The 27,879-nt window shown below is 43.0% G+C and overlaps 1 protein-coding gene across 8 annotated transcripts in view; it reads left to right on the forward strand.

The window, feature by feature from the left end:
- The window catches only part of IQCK (IQ motif containing K), a 129,238-nt gene that overhangs the window by 49,177 nt on the left and 52,182 nt on the right, over positions 1 to 27,879 (forward strand). For all 8 annotated transcript variants that reach the window (XM_068525189.1, XM_068525190.1, XM_068525184.1 and 5 more), the window contains one exon: positions 12,181 to 12,265. In XM_068525189.1, coding sequence (XP_068381290.1) covers positions 12,181 to 12,265 — 85 coding nt within the window. The remainder of the gene's footprint in view (positions 1 to 12,180; positions 12,266 to 27,879) is intronic.

Here is a 27,879-nt window from a genome sequence, read left to right on the forward strand (position 1 = left end):
TAGCTGTGCCGGCCGTAGCTGTAGCTCAGAGAAAGAGCGGAGGCACAGAGGTGTAAGTTTTTTGCCCCAGGTCACAAGCTAGTAAACAGCAGGGGCAGGATTTGAACCAGGCAGCCTGGCTCCAGAATCCGAGCTGGTAAGAGCATAATGAATTACTTCACTCTTCTGCCTCGTTTATCACCCGGTACTTGGAGTGATCTGTACTAAGACTGGGAGAAAAACTGGCTACCTGAGACCGTTGAAAGATGCTATGTCTTCATATGGGTAATTTAAGGTGTGTCAAGGGGAAATTTTGGCTAAATGTGAGTTTCATCTTATGTGCTCATTTTAGAGTCAGCTCCTATGTCAGATGCCACTCCTTTGTATATTATGCGTACTAGCATTTATTGCCTCAAATAATCTTATCTACCAGCCTGGGGAGTCATCCAAAATAAGAGTTTAGGTTTATTTTAATGTTCTTGGTAAGACAAGTTCTACCAGGTCCAGCTGTCTTTGATGCTCGATGTCATCATATTATCAGATCACAGCTGGTAGGTTGCGATCATTTGTCATGGGCGGCTGCCGATTGCTTATCACATAAATGATGGGTCCTTCTCCCACAGGTCCCCATAATTTCACATACTCTTCACTCTGCCCATCCCTTCTCAGCTACCCATTTCTTTTCCATGACTCTTTTTTTAAGAAATGCATTTTTATGTAGCTATTTTATATCAACATGGACAACCCTTAAAAAATTCCCTTAGGTTTATAAAAATACTTAAGATTTATCATATATAAAATATACATATTTGTTAAATAAACTACACAGTGAAAAGGAAAGGTTTTAAATCAAGGATCATCCTAGAATTAAATAACTCTAGCTCTAAGGTCTTTCAAAAGGTTGTTTCATTCCAAATGGCAGGAACATGGCTTTTATTTTCTCCTCTATATTATTTTGTAGCTTTCATATTGTCTATAGAGTTACTTTAAGAATTAAAAACAATTGCAAAATGAAAAGGTATTTATTCTGTTTCCTTTTATTCCACTTTCTTGCTTTGTGTATTAGACATTTATGTTTTTCCAGCCCTGCACTGATTTCCCCCTTCTTCTGGTTACGGTACACCCTGTGTTTTTGGAAGGATCAGCCCTCTCCCATTTTCCATTCAAGCAGAAAGTGAGCTGATTCCACCTCTGGCTCTGGGCTGAGTATGTGACCCAGGCCTGGCCAATCAGAGCAGTGAATCCCCCTGACCACCGTGCTTGCTCCCAAATTGGTTAAATCAGAGATAACCCCAAGATTTTTCAAGAAGCAACCAGGAAAACTTTTCTGTCTTTTCCTCTAGACTTAGAACTTTGAGATTATAAGCCTTGAGCTGATGAGGCCAATCTTCTAAAGAGATTGTGCCTGGGATAACAGCAGAACTGAGAGATGGCCAGAGCCTGAGTCCCTATGGTATTGTTTTGAATCTCTCTATCTGACCATGTTAGGCATGTTAGCCAACTCTACCCCTATTAGTTAAGTGAACCAATAGATACCTTTTCTTCTTTTTCTTTTTTATTTTTTTTTTATTTTTTAATTTATTTTTATTTTTTTTATTTTTGGCTGTGTTGGGTCTTCGTTTCTGTGCGAGGGCTTTCTCCAGTTGCGGCGAGTGGGGGCCACTCTTCATCGCGGTGCGCGGGCCTCTCACTATCGCGGCCTCTCCCGCTGCGGAGCACAGGCTCCAGACGCGCAGGCTCAGTAGTTGTGGCTCACGGGCTTAGTTGCTCCGCGGCATGTGGGATCTTCCCAGACCAGGGCTCAAACCCGTGTCCCCTGCATTGGCAGGCAGATTTTTAACCACTGCGCCACCAGGGAAGCCCCTCTTTTTCTTTTTTAATAAATACATTTTTTTCTTTTTTTGCTTACACCAGTTTGAGTTAGGTTGATGATACTTGCCAATGAAAGAGTCCTGATATGTTTTCCTAAATGATACTTACCCAACTACCCTCCAATATTCTGTGTTAGTCAGCTTTCTCTAGGTTTTGCTGCAGTAACAAACAACTCTTAAATCTCAGTGCCTCATAACAACAAAGGTTTATTCTTCACCCTGTTTTATGTTGGCTGTGTGTCACCTCTGGCTCTGCTCCGTGTCTTTTCTCATTCTGGGAGCCAGGAGGGAGGAGCATTACCGTTCCTCAGTCTCACAGCAGAGGGAGACGAGCAACAGGCAACCCATGCAAACAGTACTTCTGCTCACACCGCATTGCTCAATACCAGGCCCATGGCCAAGCTCAATATCGGTACTACGGGGACGTTGACACCACCCACAGGCAGAAACCGCATGCGAATGACAAAGAGCAGGGACGCATGATTCTCTTGTAGGTAAAGGAGTGATAGTTTGGAGCCATAATATAATCTGCGCATATTCTAATCAGAGCTTAAGGAGGGGGTCTTCTTCCCCACCTTTCAGCAGCGGTGGATTACTCATATCTCCTGTTGGCCTTACTCCTATTTATGAATCCAGCACTGTCCTCTTTTGTTGTGTACAGTCCTGACTTAACCAGCCAATCAGAAACAGTGAAATTATTTGCTATCATATTAAGAACAGGAAACATTTAGCTTTTTATTTTGACCAAAAAGTATTCAGCCAATTTGTTTGCAAAAATAAATCACTGAATAAACACAAGGAACAAGAGTGCCCTGCTGCCTATCTGGTCCTGTGTCCCAAGGGAGAAGGCTCATGAAAGACATCATTAAAACTGAGACCTTCAATGAAACAAAGATTGTGTTTTAGAAGAGAAAAGAAAAGGTTGTTTTGGGCAAAATGTCTTTTCAGCTAAGTTCTACCATTAGATAAAAGAAAAGAAAAGAAGAGAAAAGAAAGATCCACGATACTTTCAGGTCAGTGAAAGGTATCTTATGACCAAAACCTGAGGTGAGAATAGAAGTGTCACTGTGCCGTTTGAGGACAAGTACCAGCGGTCAGATTTTCTGCGCTGAGCTTGACAGTGGGACCCAAAACGCTTGTGCCTTCAAAACGGCACAGGAAATGGCATGCATTCTGCACTAAAGATCAGAGTTGGATGGTAGCCTCGTAGAAAATTTGCTGTCATGCCCTGTTGCAAGGGAAAAAATCCTTTTAATTTATTTTGTCTTATAGAAGATTTCTGTCTCAGTAATTCGAAAGGCCAGAGTCTTGTGAGGATAATAAATCGTCTTTGCTCTTTATGTTAACTTTCGTCTTTAGACAGGAAGGAAGGAGACCTGTTTCCTGAATTCAGGACACGCTGGGGTGCATAAATCCTCTGAGTGCCTCCTTCTGCTGGAGGTTTTTGTGTGGGTGGCCCTTTCTCTGGGGCACACGGTACTGCTTCCTCCCCTTCTTCCTGTTGTTTTTAGGTGGCTCTTTGGGAACGAGCTCTCGGGGAGCCTGTGTCAGGCAGCATGGCAGACACATCTGGGCTCCAGTCTTAGCTCTGCCATTTATTAGTTGGAGTACTAGTTTCCTATGCTGTTTAACAAATTACAACCATGGTGGCTTAAAACAACACAGATCTATTCTCTTATAGTTCTGGAGGCTAGAATTCCAAAATCAGTTTCACAGGGCTCAAGTCTGAGTGTTGACAAGGCTGGTTCCTTCTGGAGACTCTAGGGGAATATTTGTTTCTTGCCTTTTCTTGTATCTGGAGGCTACCTGCGTTCTGGAGGGCTCGTGACCCCTTCCTTGCATCACTCTGACCTCTTGCTTCTGTTGTCACATGACCTGCTTCTGAAGTAGTATCTCCCTCTGCCTCCCTCTCATAAGGACCCTTGTGATTATATCATTGGGCCCACCTGTGATAATCCAGGATAATCTGAAGACCATTCATTTAATCACATCTACAAAGCCTCTTTTGCCGTATAAGGGAATATATATATATATTCACAGAGTCTGGGGATTGGTCCTCTTTTGCCATATAAGGGAATATATATATATATACATATATATGTGTGTGTATATATATATATATATATATATATATACACACACATACATTCACAGAGTCTGGGGATTGGTCCATTATGCAGCCAACATAATGTATAACGTTGGGTAACCTGGAACTAATCCGTTCACATCCCTGAACCTTGCTCCTCTCTTCTGTACCATGGGGATGGTAATAAAACCTACATCGTAGGGTTGCTGTGACAGTTAAAGATGGTATCAGAGTTTTTTGTTGCAAGCAACAGAAATTTAAAGGCTGCTTAAGAAAAATGGTATATATTGGAAGTAAAAAGATAACTCACAGACATAAAGGAAAAGGTAAGGATCTGGCCTTAGAAGCAGGTATAGGGACCCAGGGAGCACAGACCCCGTCTAGTCTTTGCCAGTCCACTCAAGATTCCTCTTCCAGGGAAAGGGCATCTGCTTGGCTAAGCTTGGGTTTCTGAGGCACACCTGGGCCAGGAAAGGGCAAGGCACTGTGACCCACATTCCCCCTGATACACGGAGGGGGAGCTGTCAAAGCAAAATCTGAGTGCTGATACCATGAAAAGGGGGAGGGTATGACAGGCAGATAAAAATGAAAGATAATTCACTGCAGAGGGCTCAAAGTAGGTATTCAAAGAATGATAGCTATTATTTTATCCTTAATCTTAAGAGAATAGTAACCACTGCTTTGGCAAGATGAAACATGGGTAGCAGAATGACCAAGCAAGAGAAAGACAGAGTATCTTCATTTAAGCTCAGCTCTGCCACTGATAAATTCTGACATTAAGGAAAGTCCTCTATTTCCTTATCTATTATAATATTTATTCATTCAAAAATACTTATTGAGTGCCTGCTTTTTTCCAGGCACGTTTCTAGGTATCATGGAGTAGAGAACAAAAGAGAGAAAGTCTTGGTCCCTGTGGAATTTACATTGTAGAGACAGACAATAACCAAATTAACAAAGAAACATGTTGTATGATGTAAAGAAGACTCAAGTGCTTTGAAGAAAAATAAAGCAGAGTAAAGCGGATTGAGAGTCACAGGCCTAGGGTGAGAGGTGCTAGCGTTTTAGGCAGAGAAGCCGGGGAAGGCTAACATTTGCACAGAGGGTTGAATGACACGCAGAGGGAGCCAACCCTATGAATATCGGAAACAAGAGTGTTCCAGGCAGAGGGAACCGCTACTACGAAGGCCCTGAGACAGGAACAAACTTGGCCAGTGAGGCACGAAGAGATGAGGGAGGGTGAGAGGGTGGCAGCAAAGGAAGCCAGAGAGGCTGGCGAGGCTGCCCCCACCTTGGGTGGGGCCTTGGATGCCATGATAGAGAGTTTGGATTTTTCTTTTTTCTTTTGAGCGTGATAGGAAACTATTGGAGGGTTTTGAGCAGAAGAGCGAGGTAATCCAATTTATCTTTTAAAAAGATCACTCTGGCAGCTGGAGGGGAGTTGGCTGAAGTCAGCACTAATAGTGTAAGCAGAGAGACCAGTGAGCAGGCGATGATGCAGGCAGGAGATGATGGTGGCTTGCAGTGGAGAAGGTGAGAAGAGGTTGGATTTGGGATCTGTTTTGATGCTGGATGTGGGGTGACAGAGAGCTAAGGCAAGGCTGACTTGGAGACTTCAGGCCCGAGCAAGTGGCTGAATGGGCAGCCATTTACTGAAATGGATTGGGGAAAATTAGAATTAGGTTTTAAAATTTAATGGGTATACTGAAGAATCACAACTTACTGGGAATAAAAATATGAAAATCTTTTTCCTTTTTCTTCTCCAGTAACTGCATCACTATATTACACTGAATCTCTCTTCCATCTGAGAAGTAGCCCTTTAATAACTTTTTGACCAAATTCCGTAACTTCCTGGTCACTGTTTTTTGATAGTCTGATTTCACTGTTTAGATTCATCTTGTTTATTTTAAATCCTTAGTCTTCAGTCTCATCCTGGATGCAAAACTCATCTTCCCCCATTCCCCAGCTCTAGCCACAACTGTCTATGATTCAGGGGTCCCTGACCCTGGAAGGCAGGGAAATTACTTCTTTATTTTCACTAGTCTCTAACTGAAATTTGGCCTCTCTTTTAATTATGAATGTGGGAAACAAACCTCAGTAGTATCCACAGTAACTGTACCTTTGTTACTGATAGCAACAATCAGATGTTTTTACATCCTGTTATAGTTGTTGCAGTGATCTTGAAATATCATTTACACTTGTCTCTTCTTTCAAATTATAGTAGTTAATTGAACTGCCATTAGCTCTTCTTATTTACTGTATGATTTAGAAGCACATATATTACTTTATCACCAACAGTTTTAAAAAATATTTTGATAACTGTATTTCAATATAATTGGTTTACTTTGAAATCTTATGTACTTACTTTTAAAAAAAAATAAATTTATTTATTTATTTATTTTTGGCTGCATTGGGTCTTTGTTGCTGCATGCAGGCTTTCTCTAGCTGTGACGAGCTGGGGCTACTCTTTGTTGTGGTGCGTGGGCTTCTTATTGCCGTGGCTTCTCTTGTTGCAGAGCACGGGCTCTAGGCACACGGGCTCCGTAGTTGTGGTGCACAAGCTCAGTAGTTGTGGCTCGTGGGCTCTAGAGCGCAGGCTCAGTAGCTGTGGCGCACGGGCTTAGTTGCTCCGCGGCATGTGGGATCTTCCCGGACCAGGGCTCGAACCTGTGTCCCCTGCATTGGCAGGTGGATTCTTAACCACTGCACCACCAGGGATGTCCCTTATGTACTTACTTTTATATTAAAAAAAATATTATTCAGAGAAGGAATCCAAATTGCCAAAGTGAAAAGGGATTATGGCACAAAAGAAGTTAAGATCCCCTGTGAGAGGTTTGGAAGGGGTTAGGAAGGAGGGGTGCTCTTCCCATACACCCCTGGAGTGGGAAGAAGGACAGTGGAGAGGAGGCAGGTCTCCTTAAGCCACATTAGAGAAAACATGTACTCAGTCACAAAGAGACTAAATAACAGAGCAATCTGGGCATATTTATCAAACCGCAGCAAGTAGCACCGCCCTGGTTTTTAAGATGGTTATACCTGCAGTCCAAGGGTGAACACGAGGTCTTGCAGCTTGCTGTTTAGGGAACACTGTTAACTGGACCCATATGCAGCTTCCGGTGATGGGGCTGGTAAAACAGGACTTGACTCTGTGTTTATCTAGGAGAGTGATTCAGCCTAATGCCGGGGTAATAACTACTTGTTGGTCTCCCAGAGTGGAGTTGGTGAGGGGGTGAAGTGAGATCACATTCTGGTAACCATGATTCTTAAATGTGCTTTAGGCTGTTAGAGATTAATGCAGCTGGCTCTTCCTTACTGGTTTTCGGAGCTATTCCTTGCGTCATGGAAGGCTGGAATTGAAAGAATCCTAGGAGATTCTGTCCTAATGGCTAGTCTGGAAGTCCCATTCCAGATAACCTCTATTGTACTTCTTCCAAATATTTGAAGTTCATTACTCAAGACTGTGATGCCTCCAACACAGAATGTTTGGGAAACCAGTTAAGGCTGAGGGCAGGGACTGGGTGATCTCTTTTGCTGAATACCATGAGTAGAGGTTATCAAATACCGGCCTCATGAATTGGTGAAAGGCTTTATGAATGATGGTTGATTGAGGGCCTGTGTCATTTTGTAAATGGCTTTGCATCTGAGTTGTGCTTTCATGTTACAAGAAAACAACTTAATCTTTTACCTAATGAAAACTGGAAAAATTGGATTTCAAGATTCAGTTTTCAATATTAAGCAAGCCTTTCCCTTTTCTGCGTTATTCTTCGTAAATGTCATTTCAGATGGTAACTTTTGTCTTAGGACTGGATGGAGAAGTTAATAAAGACTAACTTCTCAGCTTCTCTTATGTATTTTGTAAGTATGCTGTAGCTTCTTAGGGTCTTGAAATCTTTTACTGAGCATCCAAAAATGGGGGAAGAATTGCCTGTGTGTGTGTGCACACTTATACATATACGTGTGTACAGTCAGAAGAATAAACTCCTGTTCCTTCTCAGAATTATAGCAGCAATTGTTATGATTCAAATAGATTTAATTCATGTTTGAGAAAAAGAAGGAGGACATGACAAATGAGCCCTACCAACAGGACAGTTCTTCTTGGAAACACTCGGCAGTGCTGTTTTGTCCGTTGGAATGCTCAAACCTATTTGCTCTGGGGACGTCCAATTTAAGCCCCAGGGAGCCTCAGCTGCCTTCTCCTGTGATTGACGCTTTCGTTCCCCCTCCCCTCCCCAGTTCCCCCATGATGAGCAGTCGCCTCTACTCAATCTCAATTTTTATCTGACCTGAAGCCAGTTGCACTGATTCCAAAAGAGAGAAAAGGGCCTGGCGTAGCTTCTATCCTTTCAAGTTGACCTGCTGAAATGATTGATAATTCCCAGGAACGACTCTCCGAAGATCAAGTCCTTTTCATTTGACCTGATTTACACTGGCTTTCTCATACTTATTCTTGCTTTGGGAACTAGACAGCGCCCCATTATTTAGCCATGAAAGCAAGGATGTCACTAAAGGTGGCCTCATATTACTGCTTAAAGGCCTATTAGAAATCTCATTTCGCTTTTTGGAGATGTCATTGTGATGCAAAGCGGTTCAGGGTTTCATTACTGCTGGAAGCCCTTTGTTGGGCTCGCCTAGCCTGTTGTGCCCCCAGATTTGCCATTCTCCTTTCCTACTGCTATTCCTAAATGGGAGTACGGATACTTTGAGGATTTCATGACATCGGTACAGAGAAACGTACTTAAAACAGGAGAATTGTAGCTGAACAGAAAGGCGCCATCAAACCTCCCCTCAGATACAAGTGACAAACTCCACTTCGTTCTGCTGTCCTGACATCGGATTTCCCTGTGGAACTTCAGGCAAATGAATACCTGCCAAGTTATTACTGTAAGGATTAATCAAGACGGCATTTTCTATGATTATGGCTTTTCCCCCCTCATGTTTATCTTCTAGGCAAATGGCTGTGTTTTCCTTTATTGAACACTCGCAGCTGCTAGACCCTGAATTCCATATGAGTGACCTTGTGAGTTGCCCTCCTCTTCTCCGTGGGCCACTCCCTGTGTTTCCTGGGCAGTTTGCGTTCTTAGCAGGAAGTAGTCAGTGACCTTGAACGACCCGCTTCACCCGTCTCTGCCCGAGTTTCTTCACTCTAAAAGAAGGACAACAGCAGCTCATGATTAATGTCATGAGGATTTAATGAAACGCTGTGTGGAAAGAGCTTAGCACACTGAGCTAGGCAGAGGCTCATCGCACAAAGATTTACTGAGTGTCTGCTATGCGCCAGACGTCCCAAGTGCTGGAAATGCCAAGAGGAGCAAACACAGGCCCAGTCTCTGCCCTCATGGAGCTTTCAGTCTAGTTGAGGATTGGGGTGTTCTTTAGATAATCACACAGATTTATATCTCCAAATCGGACCTAGGATTAGGAAGGAAAATTACACAGAGCGCCAATGGCCCTGATCTAATCAAAGGACATCATTCCATAACATATGAGTGGAGATCAGAAGAAATAATAAAAGTGAACTGTTGGTGGGAATGTAAATTGATACAGCCACTATGGAGAACAGTATGCAGGTTCCTTAAAAAACTAAAAATAGAATTACCGTATGACCCAGCAATCCCACTACTGGGCATATACCCAGAGAAAACCATAATTCAAAAAGACACATGCACCCCAATGTTCATTGCAGCACTGTTTACAATAGCCAGGTCATGGAAGCAGCCTAGATGCCCATCGACAGACGAATGGATAAAGAAGATGTGGTACATATATACAATGGAATATTACTCAGCCATAAAAAGGAACGAAATTGGGTCATTTGTAGAGACGTGGATGGACCTAGAGACCGTCATACAGAGTGAAGTAAGTCAGAAAGAGAAAAACAAATATCGTATATTAACGCATATATGTGGAACCTAGAAAAATGGTACAGATGAACTGGTTTGCAGGGCAGAAATAGAGACACAGATGCAGAGAACAAACGTATGGACACCAAGGGGGGGTGGGGGGTGGGATGAACTGGGAGATTGGGATTGACACGTATACACTAATATGTATAAAATGGATAACTAATAAGAACCAGCTGTATAAAAAAATAAAATTCTAAAATTCAAAAAAAAAAAAAAAGTGAACTGGGAGAAGGAGGTCTCAGCCCCAAGGTGCCCTTGAGCAAATTAGTAAAAGGTGCCCCTGCCCTAGGGCAGAGGTGGCAGAGCATGTGCTGGGGTTTCAGTGCCCTCTGGCCCATCTGCTGGGAGCCCTTGAGCGGAGAACAGCTTGCACACTGTATGCAGTGACCTGGCCGGGAGTAAGAGGATACTGGAGGTGGAGGAAAGCCCCTCTGCAAAGACCCTGAGGTGGGAGGGCACATTGGTGGAGATGAAAAGGGCGCCTCCGGCTAGAGCACAAGGAGCAAGGCTGGTAGGAGGGGAGCTGGGGAAGCTCTTAGTACATATCAGCTGGTACTGATGCACGATAGCATTATTCTCATGAATTCACTGCCAGCACACTAAGGTCTCCTTAGAAACACCAAGGTCTCTCTAGAAGCCATTGCTTTTTAACTAGTGAAGGAAAATTACTTCAGGGATGTGATTTGTTGGTGTCACGCAACCAAGATTTACAGAATAAGGACAATGTATGAGGAGAGACATTTAATATGGAAAGCAGGGAAGCCAGTGTACCTCCAGAAAAATACAAATGCTCTATTACAGCCCAGAAAACTAGATGTTAGGCAAAAAGAAGTGAAAACAAAAACAGAACAAACAAAAAAAGCAAATAAAAATAAAAGCAGAACATTAGGGAAAGGTTTCTAACAATGCTGTCATTTGGAGGTTGTAATTATCTCTCCAAAGAAGTAGAATCTCCGTTTCTTGTTCTCTTAGAAAGGACCCGCCCAGCTGGAGACCCGGAACCCGGCAACACTGCACTCGCTAGAAATGGTCTTGATAACCCCTTAGGTTCTTCCCAGCTTTGATTTCTTTGATTTTGGAATAATCCAAAAGAGCATTCATTCATTCACACAAATATACTGTATCAAGGGTGGGGTTTTTTGTTGTTCTTGTTGTTGTTTTTAAGTCTGAGTTTAGAAGGAAATAAAACCCCAGATGCTGGAGAATTGTGCATTGTTACCAGTTAGCTCCGGAGTCTGTCAGGCTGGGCATCTGCAAGTAGTGACCCAGCCGAGGTCTGGTGTCAGCACGGCATTGTGAGGGAAGCCTGGGCTTGGGGATTGGGTGGATCTGGACCCAGATCCTGACTAGGCCATTTATAAGCTGTGCGACCCTGGACAGGTTAGTCAACCTCTCTCTGTAAAATAAGAGTTACTGTAAACTCAAATGATGGCTGTCATTAGGGAGAGTCTGGAGGCCAAGACTCTTGGGGATCCCTCACTTGCAAAGTCGTTTCTGGGGATCCTGCCCTGAGAGCAGTCTCCCTGTGACCCACATTCGTTCAGAGGTTTATTTCTTTGCACTATATCTGAAAAGTCTTGACTTTTGGTTTTTCAGAGGTAGCTGTGCTTTGGGGAAACATAAGGAACCAGAATTAAGTCAGACTTGTAACTTGGTCAGCAGTTAGTATCTCTAAACAGCTTTTAGGAAATAAACAACAAAAAAAGAGCATTTAGCCATGATTTTTGAATGTGGTATCGATGATCAGACATCCCACCATAATCTAAGAATCCCTCAAGAGCAGACACTGCTCTTGAGATATTTTATTGCTTAGTAAGATGTAGAAGAACTTAACTTTAAAATGTTCTTGAATTTAAACCACATTAAACTGGAATGTACACTGATCAGAGATAAATTGTAGTATTTCAGGAAAGAAATGGACTACTTAATTCCCCTTCAATAGAAAGTTGGAAAAAGAGCCCTTTATTATATCTCAGTCATAATGCAGTATATAAATGTGACTTCTGCTTTGTCTCTTGCTTTATGTCCACATAGGCTTATATCAATAACATGTATGTTGCACCTTCAGAACTAACACGCAGCTTTCTAACCTGAGCCCTTCAAAGCAGGGCAGGCTAACAGTGATTTAAGATTATGCTGGTTAAAAACAAAAAATCCATCCCAGATTTTAAAACAAAGAAATGCTAACTCAAGCCTACACTTTTCTATAAAAAATGACATTGTTGCTTTCTAAGAATGGGAATAGATGAGGCACTTAATCAGAGAGGCCATTATGTTGTCAAAGGCTCTGCTGAGGCTGAAGGATGGATTCTCATGGGCTTATGACCATTTTATTGCTTTTCAGCCCCCGGCCGCTGATCCCACTCTCCCTCCTGCTGACAGAATCGGCAGCAGCGCTCTGCATTCAGTCCTTCTGGAGAGCCTATCTGGTAAGAGTCATGTGCAATTACGGCATTTGGTCTGAGGGGGAATTTTTGTGCTGTGGAAGACCAGGGGACAACCTTTAGATGAATTTGGAACATAGGATAGTATAGCTAACATCCAGACCTCAGAAATAAGATTCTCTGTAAAACAGGTCTTAAAGAATGATTTAGAATTTCCACCAACACTTATGCAGTTATTATTAAAAGTACCCTCCAACCTTTTTTAAAATTTACTTTTCATTGAGGTAACTTTAGTTTATACCATTTTATGGGCTTCATTATATTTCAGTCTCTGTATACACTACAGCATGCTCACCAATAGAAATTTAGTTTCCACCCATCACCCTATAGTCAATCCCGTTTACCCATTTTACCCTCGCCCCAGCCCCTTCCCCTCTGGTAACCACTTTTCTGTTCTCTGTATCTACATGTTTGTTTTTGTTTGGTTTGGTTTGTTCATTTATTTTGTCTTTTGGTTTGTTTGTTTTTTATATTCCACATGTGAATGAAATCATACAGTATTTGTCTTTCTCCATCTTATTTTACTTAGCGTAATACCCTAAAGGTCCAACTATGCTGTTGCAAATGGCAAGATTTCTTTTTTTGTGTGCCTGAGTAATATTCCATTGTGTGTGTGTGTGTGTGTGTGTGTGTGTGTGTGTGTATTACATCTTCTTTATCCATTCATCCGTTGATGGGCACTTATGTTGTTTCCCTATCTTGGCTATTGTGAATAATGCTGCAGTGAACATAGGGGTGTATATATCTTTTCAAATTAGTGTTTTCATATTCTTTGGGTAAATACCCAGAAGTGGAATAGCTGGATCATATGATAGTTCTATTCTTATTTTTTTGAGGGATCTCCACGATATTTTCCACAGTGGCTGCACCAGTTTACATTCCCACCAACAGTGCATGAGGGTTCCCTTTTCTCCACACCCTCACTAACACTCATTATTTCTTTACTTTTTGATAATAGCCATTATAATGAGGATGTTGAACATCTTTTCATGTGCCTGTTGGCCATATATATGTCTTCTTTGGAAAAATGTCTATTCAGCTCTGCTGTCCATTTTTGATAGGGTTTCTGTTGTTGTTGTTGTTGAGTTGTATAAGTTCTTTATATATTTTCCATACTAACCCCTTATCAGATATATGATTTGCAAATACCATCTCTCATCCAGTAGGTTGTCTTTTAGTTTTGTTGGTGGTTTCCTTTGCTGTGCAAAAGCTTTTTAGTTTGATGTAGTCTCATTTGTTTATTTTTTCTTTTGTCTCCCTTGCCTGAGGAGACATATCCAGAAATATATTGCTAAGACCAATGTCAAAGGGCATACTTCCTGTGTTTTTTCCTAGGAGTTTTATGGTTTCAGGTCTTAGATTCATTGAAGTCTTCAGTCCATTTTGAATTGATTTTTGTATATGGTGGATACAGAACTACTTTCATTTTTTTGCATGTGGCTGTTCAGTTTTCCCAACAACATTTATTGAAGAGACTATCCTTTCTCCATTGTATGTTCTTTGCTCCTTTGTCATAAATTAATTGTCCATATATGTGTGGCTTTATTTCTGGGCTCTCAGTTATGTACCATTGATCTGTGTATCTGTTTTTCTGCCAACACCATGCTGTTTTGATTACTATAGCTTTGTAATATATAATAGCTTGAAATCAGGGAGGGTGATACTTCCAGCTTTGTTCTTTTTTTTCTCAGAATTGCTTTGGCTATTTGGGGTATTTTGTGGTTCCATATAAATTTTAGAACTTTTAATTCTATTTCTGTGAAAAATGTCCTTGGGATTTTGATAGGGATTGCATTGAATCTGTAGATTGCATTAGGTAATATGGACATTTTAACAGTGTTAATCCTTCCAATCCATGAGCATGAAATATCTGTCCATTTATTTGTGTATTCTTCAGTTTCTTTCAACAATATCTTAGAGTTTTTATTGTACAGGTTTTTTATCCCTTGGTTAAATTTATTCCTAGGTATTTTATTCTTTTTGTAGCAATTGTAAATGGGATTGCTTTCTTAATTTCTCCTCCTGCTTGTTCATTTTTAGCATACAGAAATGAAGTAGATTTTTGTATTTTGATTTTGTACCCTGTAACTTTACTGTATTCATTTATTATTTTTAATAGTTTTTTGGTGGAGTCTTTAGGGTTTTCTATATTTAAAATTATGTCATCCACATATAGTGACAGTTTTACTTCTTCCTTTCCAATTTGGATGTCTTTTATTTCTTTTTCTTGCCTAGTTGCTTAGGCTAGGACTTCTAATACTAAGTTGAATAAAAGTGGTGAGAGTGGGCATCCTTGTCTTGTTCCGGATTTTTAGAAGGACAGTGTTACTGAACCAAACTCAGGTCTGCTCACCAGATGCACAGCAGAGCCAATCTACTGGCACTGGGTTGTAGTGAAGGAAAGTACAGTGTTTATTGCAGGGTGCCAGCAAGGGGAATGGGCAGCTAATCCTCAAAAGACCCAAACTCTCTGATGGCTTTTAGGGAAAGGTTTTTAAAGACAGTGTTAGGGGTGAGAGTTGCAGGGTGCCTAATCAGCTCATGGGCGATTTTTGATTGGTAGATGGTGAGGTGATAGGGTGGTATTTCAGGAATCTTGATCATCAGTTTTCCAGCTCCAACCAGTCTAGGGTCTATGGGTGTAGGGCCAGCAGTTTCTACCTGGTAGGGGTCTAGTTTTTATTACACTTAACATGAAGTTTTTTGAAGTTAACAAAAACCTTTACTTGTACTTTCTTAAACACTATGAAGGAAAAATACAGTCTCCCATAAAAATTTGTGTGTGTAGTAAAATATATATAACATAAAATTTACTATTTTAACCAATTTTTAGTGCACAGTTCAGTGACATTAAGTACATTTGCATTGTTTTGCAACCATCACTACCATCCATCTTTCTAAACTGAAACTCTGTATCCATTAACTTCCTACTCCCCCTGTCCCAGCCTCTGGCAATCACCCTCCTACTTTCTGTCTCTATGAATTTGACTACTTCTAAGTACCTCATGTAAATGGCATCATACAGAATTTAACCTTTTGGCTTATTTCACTTAGCAAAATATCCTCAAGTTTCACCTATATTGTAGCATGTGTCAGAACTTTCTTCCTTTTTTAAGTCTGAATAATATTCTTGCCAGGAAGTTTTAAAATCCAGAAATCTGACAACCTCAGATGTCATAAAACCATCCAGACATTTCATAAAATATTTAAAAACTGACCACATGAACAGAAATGTCACCTGATATGAAAAGCTATTTGTAGTAAACCATTCTTGAGAGTTGTGATGTTATAATTAGCATTGTAAATAGGTTCCTGAGAGTTAGTTATTTCTCGACATTACGCACGTCTATAGAAGGAGACATGTTCTTCTTTCTTCTTTCAAAATACTACGTTAACGGTTAGAAAGCCAGATTGTTTCAACATGCAAAACTGAGTGGGGTTTTTAAAAATCCATTTGGATATTGTGAATGAAATCTGGTCCTCTCACAGTCTCCTTTCTGAAGTGTGTTTGGTGATAAGCCAGACTACCACATTAGTGGTGCTCTTCTGCTTATGAAATACTAGATGTAGTAGGTATCAACTGATGGAGAAGACTGTTCTTTCATGACGTTCATATGAGGTTCTCATGGGCCATAATGATTGAAATTTCTTTAATGATTTAGGAGGCAGAGACCAGATAAATCCACCGAATATTTATTCTGCCTAAATAGGCTCCTGGTGTTTTAAGCCTTCTGCCCATTTGTTTTATTTTATTCTGTCTAACTCAGCCTAGACACCAGCGTGGCATGCAATTTTCCCCTCCTCCCAACATCAACTCCCCCTCCAGGCATTGTGACAACTGAGAATCACAATGGCCATCAATCATTAATGTTATTTGATGAACAATACAGTGCAAGGTTGCTCCAGCAGCCCCCTTTGTGGCTTTGCAAAGTTTAAGAGAAAAAAAAAAAAAAAGTGGAGATCCTGCAGAGAACGATGAGAATCTGTGCAGTTATCCCTTTGTCAATAGTGAACTGACCTGGGGTAAATGAGGCACCCTCAAGGAGAAACAGCTTGGTATAAACAAAGCATACAAGGTTTAGAGTTGTGCAGTGTCCCCCTTCCCTCCGGCCTGAGCCAGCTTGGATGTGATTCATTTGATAACATGGACACTCAAATATCACATTCTTCTGGCTGCAGGGGTTAGTTCATGATGGGCAGTGGAAGGCCAGTCACACCTAGTGAAACTCCATTCTGGGATTCTCCTAAGAGTTGCTGGGACGGAGCAGCTTGATAGCCTGCTGAAAGGCTAGACCATCAACAACCACCTTGCCATTGTGTGAAGAGCCTGCGGGAGAAGTGACTGCAGAGGCTATCGGAGCTGAGAGACCAAGGAAAGGGGCTGAGTCAATAATAATAGTTCCTACTTATGAAGATCGAATCAGATGATTAGTCCACATTGAGGGGGCTTAGCACAGTGCCAGGCGCATAATAAATCCAAAATAAATATTAGCTGTTGGTGGTGGTGGTGGTAGTGATGGTTCTGTTTTCCTTAATAGGGAATCTTTTAGAAAAGCCAGCTAGTGGCCTCCTTGTAGTTCCTCAGGCACATCAGGCACGCTCCTGGCTCAGGGCCTTTGCAGTTGCTGTTTGTTCTTTGCACTGGCAGCTATCAATCATGATACCCTTCCTGCCTCATTCAGGGTTCTTCTTGGATGTCTCTCCTGGTCACCATTTCCAAAATAGCACCACCCCATCACTCCACAGCCTCTTACTATGCTTTATGTCCTGCTTATCACTTACCAACTACCTGACATTGTGTTGGATATTCACTTTTCTACTGCCTGTCACCCTGACTAGAATGTGAGCTCCAGGAGGATAGAAGTTGCTTGACTTGTTCATCCTGTATCCCCAGCCCCTAGAACACTGTCTGGCACATATTAGGCACTTCATAAATATTTTAGTGAATAATCAAATCCCTTAAATGATCTCTCTAATGAGGGCATTTGAAAACGAAGAAGAGCAAACTGTATTGTTCTATTTTATAAGCTCTTCTCAGGGGTATAAGCAGGCACTTAAACGTGGACTTTTAAAAATTTTTTTAAATTCCCTCATGCTGCCCATTTGTAGTTAACCCCGGCTCCTTTGGGGAGTTGCTTATGCACCAAGATCCTTGAACTCAACAGCTGTGCTTATTAATTTCCCAGAGGTTACACTTGAGAGAAGTATATTCATTTTATCATTGGCCTTCATGAACCACCTCTTCACCAAGCCTTGTAATGTGAGGAAATGAAGTTTGCTATGAAAAATTATGATCCCCAAGCATGCTTTTTAATTTTTTTAATTTTTAATTTTTTAAAATTATTTTTAATTTTTTTATTTTTTAAATTTTATTTTGTGTATATATATATATATTTTTTGGCTGCGCTGGGTCTTTGTTGCTGCGTGCGGGCTTTCTATAATTGTGGCGAGCAGGGGCTACTCTTCGTTGCCGTATGTGGGCTCCTCATTGCGTTGGCATCTCTTGTTGCGGAGCATGGGCTCTAGGCGCGTGGACTTCAGTAGTTGCAGTGCGTGGGCTCAGTAGTTGAGGCATGCAGACTCTAGAGCTCAGGCTCAGTAGTTGTGGCGCACGGGCTTAGTTGACCCACGGCATGTGGAATCTTTCTGGACCAGGGATAGAACCCATGTCCCCTGCATTGGCAGATGGATTCTTAACCACTGGACCAGCAGGGAAGTCCCCCAGCAGGGTTTTTAAAGGAGAGCATCAGCTGAAGGCATACTGGGCACGTTTAGTTCATCTGAGAACTGGACAGAAAAGATTTTCATCATTTGGAATTTCTCTTCCAATTGCTGATATCTGCTGGCAGGTGAGCAGCCTTTGCCAGGAAAAGTCAGACATTGTATTGTGCAAAAGGAATGCTAGAAATGGGGCATTGCATCAAATTACCACCAGTTCCCCTCTTGATGGTGCACAGCCATTTCTTGCTAGCCTCAGAGGGGCTGGCCATGCCCTTTGTGATTTGATGAGCAGTCTCGGCCTAGGGCTCCCCTACCAGGAACTCCGTGTGGAAAGATGTGTCTTCTCTATGGGATCTTCTTGTTGTTTGTTGGCTCATGAATCCGGTTTCAGTCCATCTCCACTACCACATTACCTTCCCAAGCAGAAGAGTCAATCCTAAAGAGGTCTCTTTGTTAGGCCATTCCAGAGGTATTTGTGAAACCCACGTATTTGAAATTGATTTTGAGCACTTTCTAACATGTGGGAAATATTTATAAGCCATTAGGGAAGCGAAGGCCACCTATACAAGTCCCACTGAACAAGTAGAATAAAACTCCTAAACTTCTCAGTGATGTAGAGGTCCTGGTTTTGGCTGGGAATTCAGAAATTAGACCTGTAATTCTTGAAGTGGAATGCTCCCAAGAATGACCAGTGCCAACCCTTCTGCCATTACACTCAAATAGAGGCCTTACGCCTTCCATTTCATGTGACTTCATTTGTTCATTCTTTCATTTGATAAACGTGTGTTGAGGGCCTTCTACTTGCCAAGAACTGTAGTCACAGAGCTCATCCATTCCTGGAGGAGCCCAGAGACAGCTATACCAAGAAGAATGATAATAATATTAAGAATAGCCAAATCTAATATTATTGGTCATTGCTATGTGCCAGGCACTGCATCAAGCATTTCACAAGCAACATCTCCTTTAGGACTTATGCTGATCCTATAAAGTAGGCAGGTATATACTTCTATTATCCCATGTGCAGATGAACCAACCAAGGCCTAAAAACCCATAGTGACTTGGCCAACGTCACACAATGATAAGTGGTAGGGCCAGAATTCAAGCCCAGGTCTGAATGTCCTCAGAACCCCATCTCTCTCCTTTTTTTGAAAAAGCCATTCCTACCAGCAACGTATGAGAGTTCCCGTTGTTCCAAGTCCTGATCTATTGATCTTGGTATGGTCAGTCTTTTTAATTTTAGCCATTTTAGTAGGTGTGTAGTAGTATTGCATTGTGTGTGTGTATGTGTGTTTTAATCAGGCTTACTAAGATACATGTTACATACAGTAAAATTTACAATTTACCCTTTTAGTGTACAGTCTCTCAATTTTGACAAATCCATATAGTCTAACCACTCCCCTAATCAGGATATAGAACATTTATCATCCCCCCAAATTCCCTCATGCTGCCCCTTTGTAGTTAACCCCTGCTCCCACCACCAGGGCCTGGCACCCATGATCTGTTTTCTGCCCCTGTGGTTCTGCCTTTCCAGAATGGCATACAAATGGAATCATAAAGTGTGTAACCTTTGAGTCTGACTTCTCTCACTTGGCCTGATACATATGAAGGTCTTCCACGTGGTTGCGTGTATCAGCAGCCCCTTCCTTTTTACTGTTATGCAGTATTCTACTGTAGAACTCCAGCACAAGGGAGGCCTTCACCTGGTGGTGAATAAACACATGTGAGTAACGTAAGGATGGCTTATTTATACCTACAGATTGCAATGGTCTCAAGCTCGCTATGTATGAAAGTCATCTGTGGAAGGATTTTATTTTAAAATTCTAATACCCAGGGCCTCATTCTCTGAGATTCTTGTTCAACTGACTATGGTGAGAACAGGAGATGGGCATTTGTGTAAAGCACCCAGGTGACTCTAACATGCACCAGGGTTTAGGCCCACTGATGAGCTGGAATCAACTTTGCTACCTACTAGTTGAATGGTCTAAGACAAATCACTAAACTCAGAATCTCAAATTATTTCTCTTTAAGTTGAGCACAATAATAGCTGCCCAGTCTATCTCACTAGGTTATCAGAAGGATCAAAATGATTTTCAGTGGCAACGCATGAGAAAATGTCCTGTGAACTGTAGATGCAGAAATGGATGGTATTAATGTGGATGTAAGTGAAAGATATATCAGTGTCTTTTCCTCTTGGAAAAGTTCCTAAACAAATGCGAGGTTTTAAAGACCAACTGGAAAGATCAACGTTTCTCTATCAATTTTGTGTGTGTCTTAAAAGATTGCTTGGTGTATGAGAGTAACTGTAACGCCAACACACAGACGGAGACAAGAAGTGGGATAAATACACTCCTCAAGACTGTGGTGATGTTGGCAGAACTGGGTACCACTGTAGACCTCGGATCCTTCCTGGATGGGTCAAGTCAGCATGTTTGCAGAAAGCAAACACTGATATAACTAGAAGGACAGGCAAGCAGAGGCGTAGTGCCAAGGATACAAGTACAGAGTATCTCATGATCCAACCCTTACCTCAGAGCCAGTGAGAGGAGGTCTGCTTCGCAGAGAAGGGCCCCTTGTCACTGGCACTCATCGTGTGAAACAAGATGTCCTTTTACAACCACATCGGACCACCTCTGAAAATATTGCAAGGAGCAGCATGTCAGCTCCGGTACAGAAAAAAAATGGCCATCTTTGTATGAAAAAGTCTTTTATTGATATTTTTATTGTAAAAAGGCCAATACTCATTGTAAGCAAAAATGAAACCATATGGAAATAATGTCTTAGTTCGGGCGGCTCTAACAGAATATCACAGACTGGGTGGCTTAAACAGCAAACATTTATTTCTCACAGTTCTGGAGGCTGAGAGATCCAAGATCAAGGTGCTGGCAGATGTGGAGTCTGCTGAGAGCCCTCTTCTAGGCTTGCAGTTGGCTGCCTTCTCACTGTGTCCACCCGTGGCAGAGAGAAAAACAAGCACTGTGATTTCTTCTTATAAGGGCACTAATCCTACCATGAGGACCCTACCTTTGTGACCTCATCTAACCCTGGTCACCTCCCAAAGGCTCCACCCACTAATACCATCACATTGGGGGTTAGGACTTCAATATACGAATTTTGGAGGGACACAAACATTCAGAACATAACAAGTATTGTTAAAATAGTTTAAAGTAAAATGTGAAATCTCCAGTCCTGTCCTACTCTAAACCTGTTTCCCAGATGCAACCACTGTTGACAGTTTGGTGTGTGTCTTTTCAGTGTTTTTCCATTGTATATACGAACATTTATGTATATGTATTGCACTCTTTATGAATACGGGATATTTTTATAAATATGGGCTCACACTCCACAGCCTGCATCTTGACCTTTCATTTAGCCTTCAGGACAGCTTTCCACATCAGCACGCATAGATCTATGCTGAGCATTTGTGTTTTAAGGGAAACACCCTTCTAATGTAGTTGGCAGGTAGGAATTTGGCCAAATATTTTCTCTTTCAGAATACTCCCAATCCAAAGTGCCCCGAGATGGCAGGACTGAAAAAAACTTTAGAATTAGTGTCAGTTTTTATTTCCTCAGCAAGTCCAGACAATGAGTGTTCTAAGGACCAGCTTCTTTTTTCCTTCTGCTTTCTCGTGAGTGTCGGCTTCCCCAGATTGCTGGTCAGCTTTGCAGCTTTGCTGACTTCCTCTTCCTCCTCTCCAGAGAGGGGTGTCTCCTGGTGCAGCTGTTCCACGTGGTGGTGGGGGGCATTTCCTCCCTTTGTGTGGGTCATTAGCCATCTCCCTGGCCTTCCTCTGGGGACAGCCGCCCGACCAGGTGAACCAGTGTCATTTAAAGCAGCACTTCCGTTCTCAGGCAGGGGCTGGCTGTCGTTTCTGGATGGCTTCAGATGTGGCCCAGGTGAAGAGGGATGGCATCTGGCACAGAGACAATGCAGACACCTCAGTGTGCGTCACATTCTCCTCATGGAGGGCATGCTGCCTAGAACTCCTTTTCAAGACAATTTTTAAAAATACTTTGCAACTTCTTGGACTACTTTGAAAACAGTCAGGCATAAAAGTTAAGCAAGCAGGATCTACAGTTAGAATCAATTCACTCACTGATATTCGTTTACTAGTGTTTATTGAGTACCTACTATGCAGAAGGTGGGCATTGGTCTAGGTGCTGGACATACTGCAGGGAATAAGACCAAGTCCCTGCCCTCCTGGAGGTTGCATTCTTGCCATTGACTATAAACAGATATACATCAATCTGTAATATAGTGTCAAGAAGTGTATCAGTTAGCTATTGTCACAATAATGCTGTTTAACAAACTACCCCCAAACCCAGTGGCTTAAACATACATTTATATCTTACTCCCATGTCTGCAGATCAGCCAGGGCTGCTCTAGGCTGGGTTTGGCTACACTTGGCTCCAGGCATTTGGGTTCTATTTAGTTTTGCTCTAGGGTCTGTCATTCTTCTGAGATCAGCAGGCTAAGAGGGCCTTGTTCTTTTTACACCGGAGGTCAAAAGCTCTCAAAGGGGTGAACAAAGCACACACACAATGAGTCTTAAGGTGGAGGCTGGGAACTGGCACACGCCACTTCCTCACACATTCTGTCGGCCAAAGCAGGTCACATGGCCAAGCCCAGCGTCAGTGGAGCTGAGAAGTATACTCCGAGCTGAACATTATCTACTACAAGTAAGTACCGTGCAGCAAAATAAAACAAACCAAAGGGCTAGAGAATAACAGAGGCTACCATTTCAGATGGTGGGTCTGGTCAAGAAAGGCCTCTCTGAAAAGGTGTTATTTGAGAAGAGATGTGAATGAAGTTCATTCTAGGCAGTAGGAAAAGCACATGCAAAGGCCTGCAGGAGCAAGAGGATGCTAGAGGTATTTGAGGACCAACAAGAGGGTCAGTGCGGTTGATTAAAGTGAGCTGGGGATGAGGGAAGGGAGGTGAGAAAGTAGTCAGGGACCAGATCCCATGCAGTCAAATGTGAGCTCTCATCAGGATGATGGAACTTTGAATTTTTATGCTGACTCTGATGAGAAGTGATGATGGGGTTTGAAGCGGAGGAGTGACATGATCTGACTCACTTTTCATCAGGAAACTGTGGTAGTAGTGACCCCCATCTCCTGGTATTCACGTTCCTGGGGGTCCCTTCCCACAACTGTACCAGAGTAGCTATGTGTGACCAATAGAATATGACAGTATAAAGGTATGTCACTTCCAAGATTAGGTTATAAAAGACACTGCAGTCTTAGTGTCTCTCTCTTGGATCACTCACTCTGGGAGAAGCCTGCGGCCATGTCACGAGCTGCCCTACAGAGATGCCTACATGACAAGAACCTGAGGCCTCCAGCCAACAGCCGCATGAGTGAGCCATCTTAGCTGTAGCTCTTCCAACCCAGTCCAGCCTTCAGGGGAATACAGGCCCAGCTGCCATGCTGATTGTAACCCCATGAGAGAACCTGAGCCACAACCTCCCAGCTCAGCTACACCCGGCTTCCTGACCCTCAGGAGCTGTGTGAGGGAATAAGAGCTTGTTGTTGTTTTAAACCACCCAATTTCGGGGTTCATTTATTATGCAGCATTGGAAACTACCCCAATAACTCAGGCTGCTGTTGAGGGAGCAGATTGCAGGAGGTTGAAAGTAGAAGAAGGAAGACTCATCCTTGCTCCTCAAATTGTGATCCGTGGACCAGTGGTATTATTTTCGCATGGCAACTTGTTGGAAATGCAGAATTTAGGCCCCACCCCAGACCTCCTGAATAAGAATCTGCATCTTCACGAGACTCCCAGGTGAGTCTTGCATGCCAAAGTTGGAGAAGCAGTGCTGTAGGTGACAGCCTGGGCAGATGGAGCGCTGTGATGTGGGTTTGAATCCTGCCTTACCAACCCTGTGACCTTCCTTAAATTACTTAATTTTCCAAGCCTCAATTTCCTTTCCTGTAAAATGGGGATAATAATAGTGCTACCCTCTCAGGGTTGTATGTGAGGATATAAATGAGATGGTATGTGTCAAGCGCTTAGCACAGTGCCTGGCTAATTGTTAGCTCTTTATTGACTTGATGTGATCCATGCATTTTCTTCCCTAGGAATATATTCCTGGTCATGGCCTGATGGTTTTCCTTAATTTTTAAAAAATTCTCTGTCAAAGAAAATCCTGTTTTTCAAAATGTCCTTGAGCTCATCAGAAAGACCTCTGTCTGTGCCCAGCATGATTCCAGCCACATCCCAGAATGAAAGTGCCTGGTTTCCATCATCAGTTCCAGGCCCAGATCTCAGGGCAATTTTCAGGGCCTCCCAGCAGGCCAAAATAGGCCACAGCACTATAAATAGTGAGTTTGGACTGCTCGGGGCTTAGCTTCCCAGGCCAGGCCCTTTTCCTTCCCGCTGCCTGGTCCTGTAGTTGTTTAAATATACTCTGGGTTTTGTCAGCAAAGGGATTCTTCTTAATATGGCCCCTAAAATGCTTTGCCAACTTGCCAGACTGTCTGCAAAGCCCCCCTTTTTATTTGCTCACAACGTATCCCAAATATGTGATGAGAGCTGATAAACCCAATTCTTAGGATTGTTGTAAGGAATAAATGAAGAAGCTGCGTTTAGCAGGACTGGCTACATAATCTGCAGGGCCCTTTGTTCAAAGTTATTACGAATTTCCAGATGGCGACAGCAGAGCCTTAGAACAAGCGTGAAGCCCTTTGAAGCACGGGGCCTGTGTGACAACAGCACAGGGCAGTGCCCACGAAGCCAGGCACCCAGCACCCTGCCTGGCAGTTAGGACCAGCCACATTCCCAGCCTTCCTAGAGACTTTTGCTTTAAAGGGCTAACCGATTGCCCTTCAAGGCAAAGTTTAGGGGTAAATTGCACAGCCGCAACTTAGTCCCTTCTGCTGCTGAATCTTAGTGACTTAAAATCATAGCAGTTGATTATCTTTCACGATTCTGTGGGTCATCCGGGTGGTTCCCCTGCTGCTTTCTCCTCAGCTCATTCATGTGGCTGCGTTCATTCGGTAGTTTGATGGTGAACACTGCATTCAGGGGCCTCAGCTGCAGGATGTCCATGCCGGGCTCCATGCTGGGCTCTGCGTCCAGCCTCCTCTGCACCCCCTTCAGCAGGTGTTCCTTGGCCAGGATGGCGTTCTCCCCGAGAAGGTCTCCCGGCTGCACTAGAAGGTCCAGGGTGGCTCATGCAGGTGTATGGGATGTCGGTGCCGTGCTTGGCTGGGGCACTTTAGTTCTCCTCCGTGTGGCCTGTCATCCTCCAGTCAGCCAGACCAGCTTCCTTGCATCATGGAAGAAACATTCCAGGAGGGCAAAAATGGAAGCTTCAAGCCTTCTTGAGACCTAGACTCTGGAACTGGCACAGCAGCATTTCAGTTCCCTTCTATTGGTCAGAGTAATTCACCAGGCTCACCTAGATCCAGGAGAAGGGGGAATACACTCCCCTCTTAATGAGGAGAGTGGCAAAGTTTTGAAAGGGGCAGGGATCCACTGGGGGCACAGTGCAACAACTCTCAAATGGTAGCCTGCATCAGAATTATCTGGAAGGCCTGTTAACACACGGATTGCTGGGCCCCAACCCCAGAGTACCTGAGTCAGCAGGACAGGAGTGGGGCATTTCAAACTCGTCCTCCAATGATGCTGATGCTGCTGGTTGGGGGGTGGCACTTTGAGGGCCACTCGTGGTGGGGAGCAGTCTTTGAGGGCCACTCGTGGTGGGGAGCAGTCTTTGAGGGCCACTCGTGGTGGGGAGCAGTCTTTGAGGGCCACTCGTGGTGGGGAGCAGTCTTTGAGGGCCACTCGTGGTGGGGAGCAGTAGCCTTCAACCTTGACTGCACGTTAGAAGCATCTGGGCAGCATGAATGTCAGCTCTGGGTATTGATGGTAAGAAAGAGATCAAAGCTTTATGCAATAACACAGTCTGTGGCATAGCAAACTTTGCTGTGATTTAACCCTGTAAATCATTGGAAGGTTCATCAAATACCTAAAATGCTTTTGCAACTTACTCATTCCCTGATTATTTGGGTAAACAAGTACCGAGAAAAGTTGGATGAACTTTATCTCAACTGTCATCACTGAGCTGTTGGGGGAAATTCCATTTTTTCCACGTATGTACTGCAATATGGCTTTATTATTAACGGGACTTTAGTAAAAGAAAAAAAAAAATAGGCGTGGTTTCCTGGGAGAAGGACTTTCTAGAATTGCACTGAAAAGATTAGCCCACAAAAAGCAGCTGCGGGCTTCCCTGGTGGCGCAGTGGTTGGGAGTCTGTCTGGTAGTGCAGGGGACGTGGGTTCGGGCCCTGGTCTGGGGGGATCCCACGTGCCGTGGAGCGGCTGGGCCCGTGAGCCACAGCTACTGAGCCTGCGCGTCTGGAGCCTGTGCTCCGCAGCAGGAGAGGCCGCAGTGGTGGGAGGCCTGCGCACCGCGATGAGGGGTGGCCCCCGCTTGCCGCAACTGGGGAGAGCCCTAGCGCAGGAACGAAGACCCAACATAGTAATCAATCAATAAATAAATAAATCTTTAAAAAAAAAAAAAAAAAGCAGCTGCTGTTCATGAGTCACACAGACCCTGCCTCCTGACCACACACTAGGAGGCTGAGTGGTCCTTCTTGACTCTGATTTTAGGTATTTGCAATAATCAATGTGGCAACACGTGAGTAAGGACTGAGACTAAGTGGTACAGCCTCATAACATTAAGTTCATTCTTTGCATCCTCTTCCATGAGAGTGGGTTTCGCAAACTTTTTGAATCACTAGATCACCTGGGGTTCTTACTAAAGATACTCACGTCTTTTTCCACCTCACATGGACTGAATCAGAACCTACAGGGCAACAGCCTGGGATGCTGTTTTTAACAAGTGCCCTAAGTGATCTCAGTATCATCAGGTAGTTGAAGAAATGGTCTTAAAACAATAATATTTATGAAATACCCAGAGAGAGATGGAAGAGGCAATTAGGGAAGCTGGGGGCTACATTAGAAAATGTCCACTCAAGGATAAGAGCAGGGGTGGGCAAACTATAACCTGTGGACCAAATCTAGCCCACTGTCTATAAAGTTTTATTGGAACGGTCATGCCCATGTTTTTAAAACAAGTTGGCTATGGCTGCTTCTGTGTATAATGGCAGAGTTGAGTCACTGGGACAGAGATTATATGGCCCATAAAGCCAAAAAATATTTACTATCTGACTTTTTACCAAAAAAAGCTTACTGACCCCTGGATAAAAGACATGACCTCAGACCTGGGCAAACTTGGACCTGGAATTAGGGCCCTCGGTGATTATGAGCTCATAATAAAAATAAACCAACAAGGAAGCGGGGAGTCAGTAAATACAACCAACTGGAGAATCCAGACCCCCAAGAGTGGCAATTTGAAACTATGAAATAAGTATGTTTAAGATGATTATAGAGATTTACTAAAAAATTTTTGAAAGAATATAAACCTTGCTGAAAGAACAGGGCTATAAGGAAAAAAAAAAAAAGATCAGGTTTGAAAAAGAACTAAGTACCACCTGTAGAAATGAAAACAATTTAGTGAATGGGCTAACACAGTCCCTCTCAAACTTCAGTGAGCATCAGAATCACCTGGAGAGTTGGTTAAAACACTGATTCCTGGGCGCCACTCTAATTCAATTCTGACTTCATAGGCCTCAGGTGGAGCCCATGAACTTGCATTGCTAACAAATCCCAGGTGATGCTGATGTTGCGGATCCATGGACCATGTTTTGGGTGTGAGTTAAGCAGCAGACAGACACAGCTGGAGGAGTAATTAGTAAGCTGGGCGATAGAATGCAGCAGAGAGAGAGAGATGGGAAATGTGGCAAAGCATTGAGACAGAGACAGAATGAGAAGGTCCAACAAAAATCTAATAGGAGTTTCAGAGGGTGACAATA

The sequence above is a fragment of the Eschrichtius robustus genome, chromosome 16, assembly GCF_028021215.1.
Source record: "Eschrichtius robustus isolate mEscRob2 chromosome 16, mEscRob2.pri, whole genome shotgun sequence".
Classification (NCBI taxonomy): Eukaryota; Metazoa; Chordata; class Mammalia; order Artiodactyla; family Eschrichtiidae; genus Eschrichtius; species Eschrichtius robustus.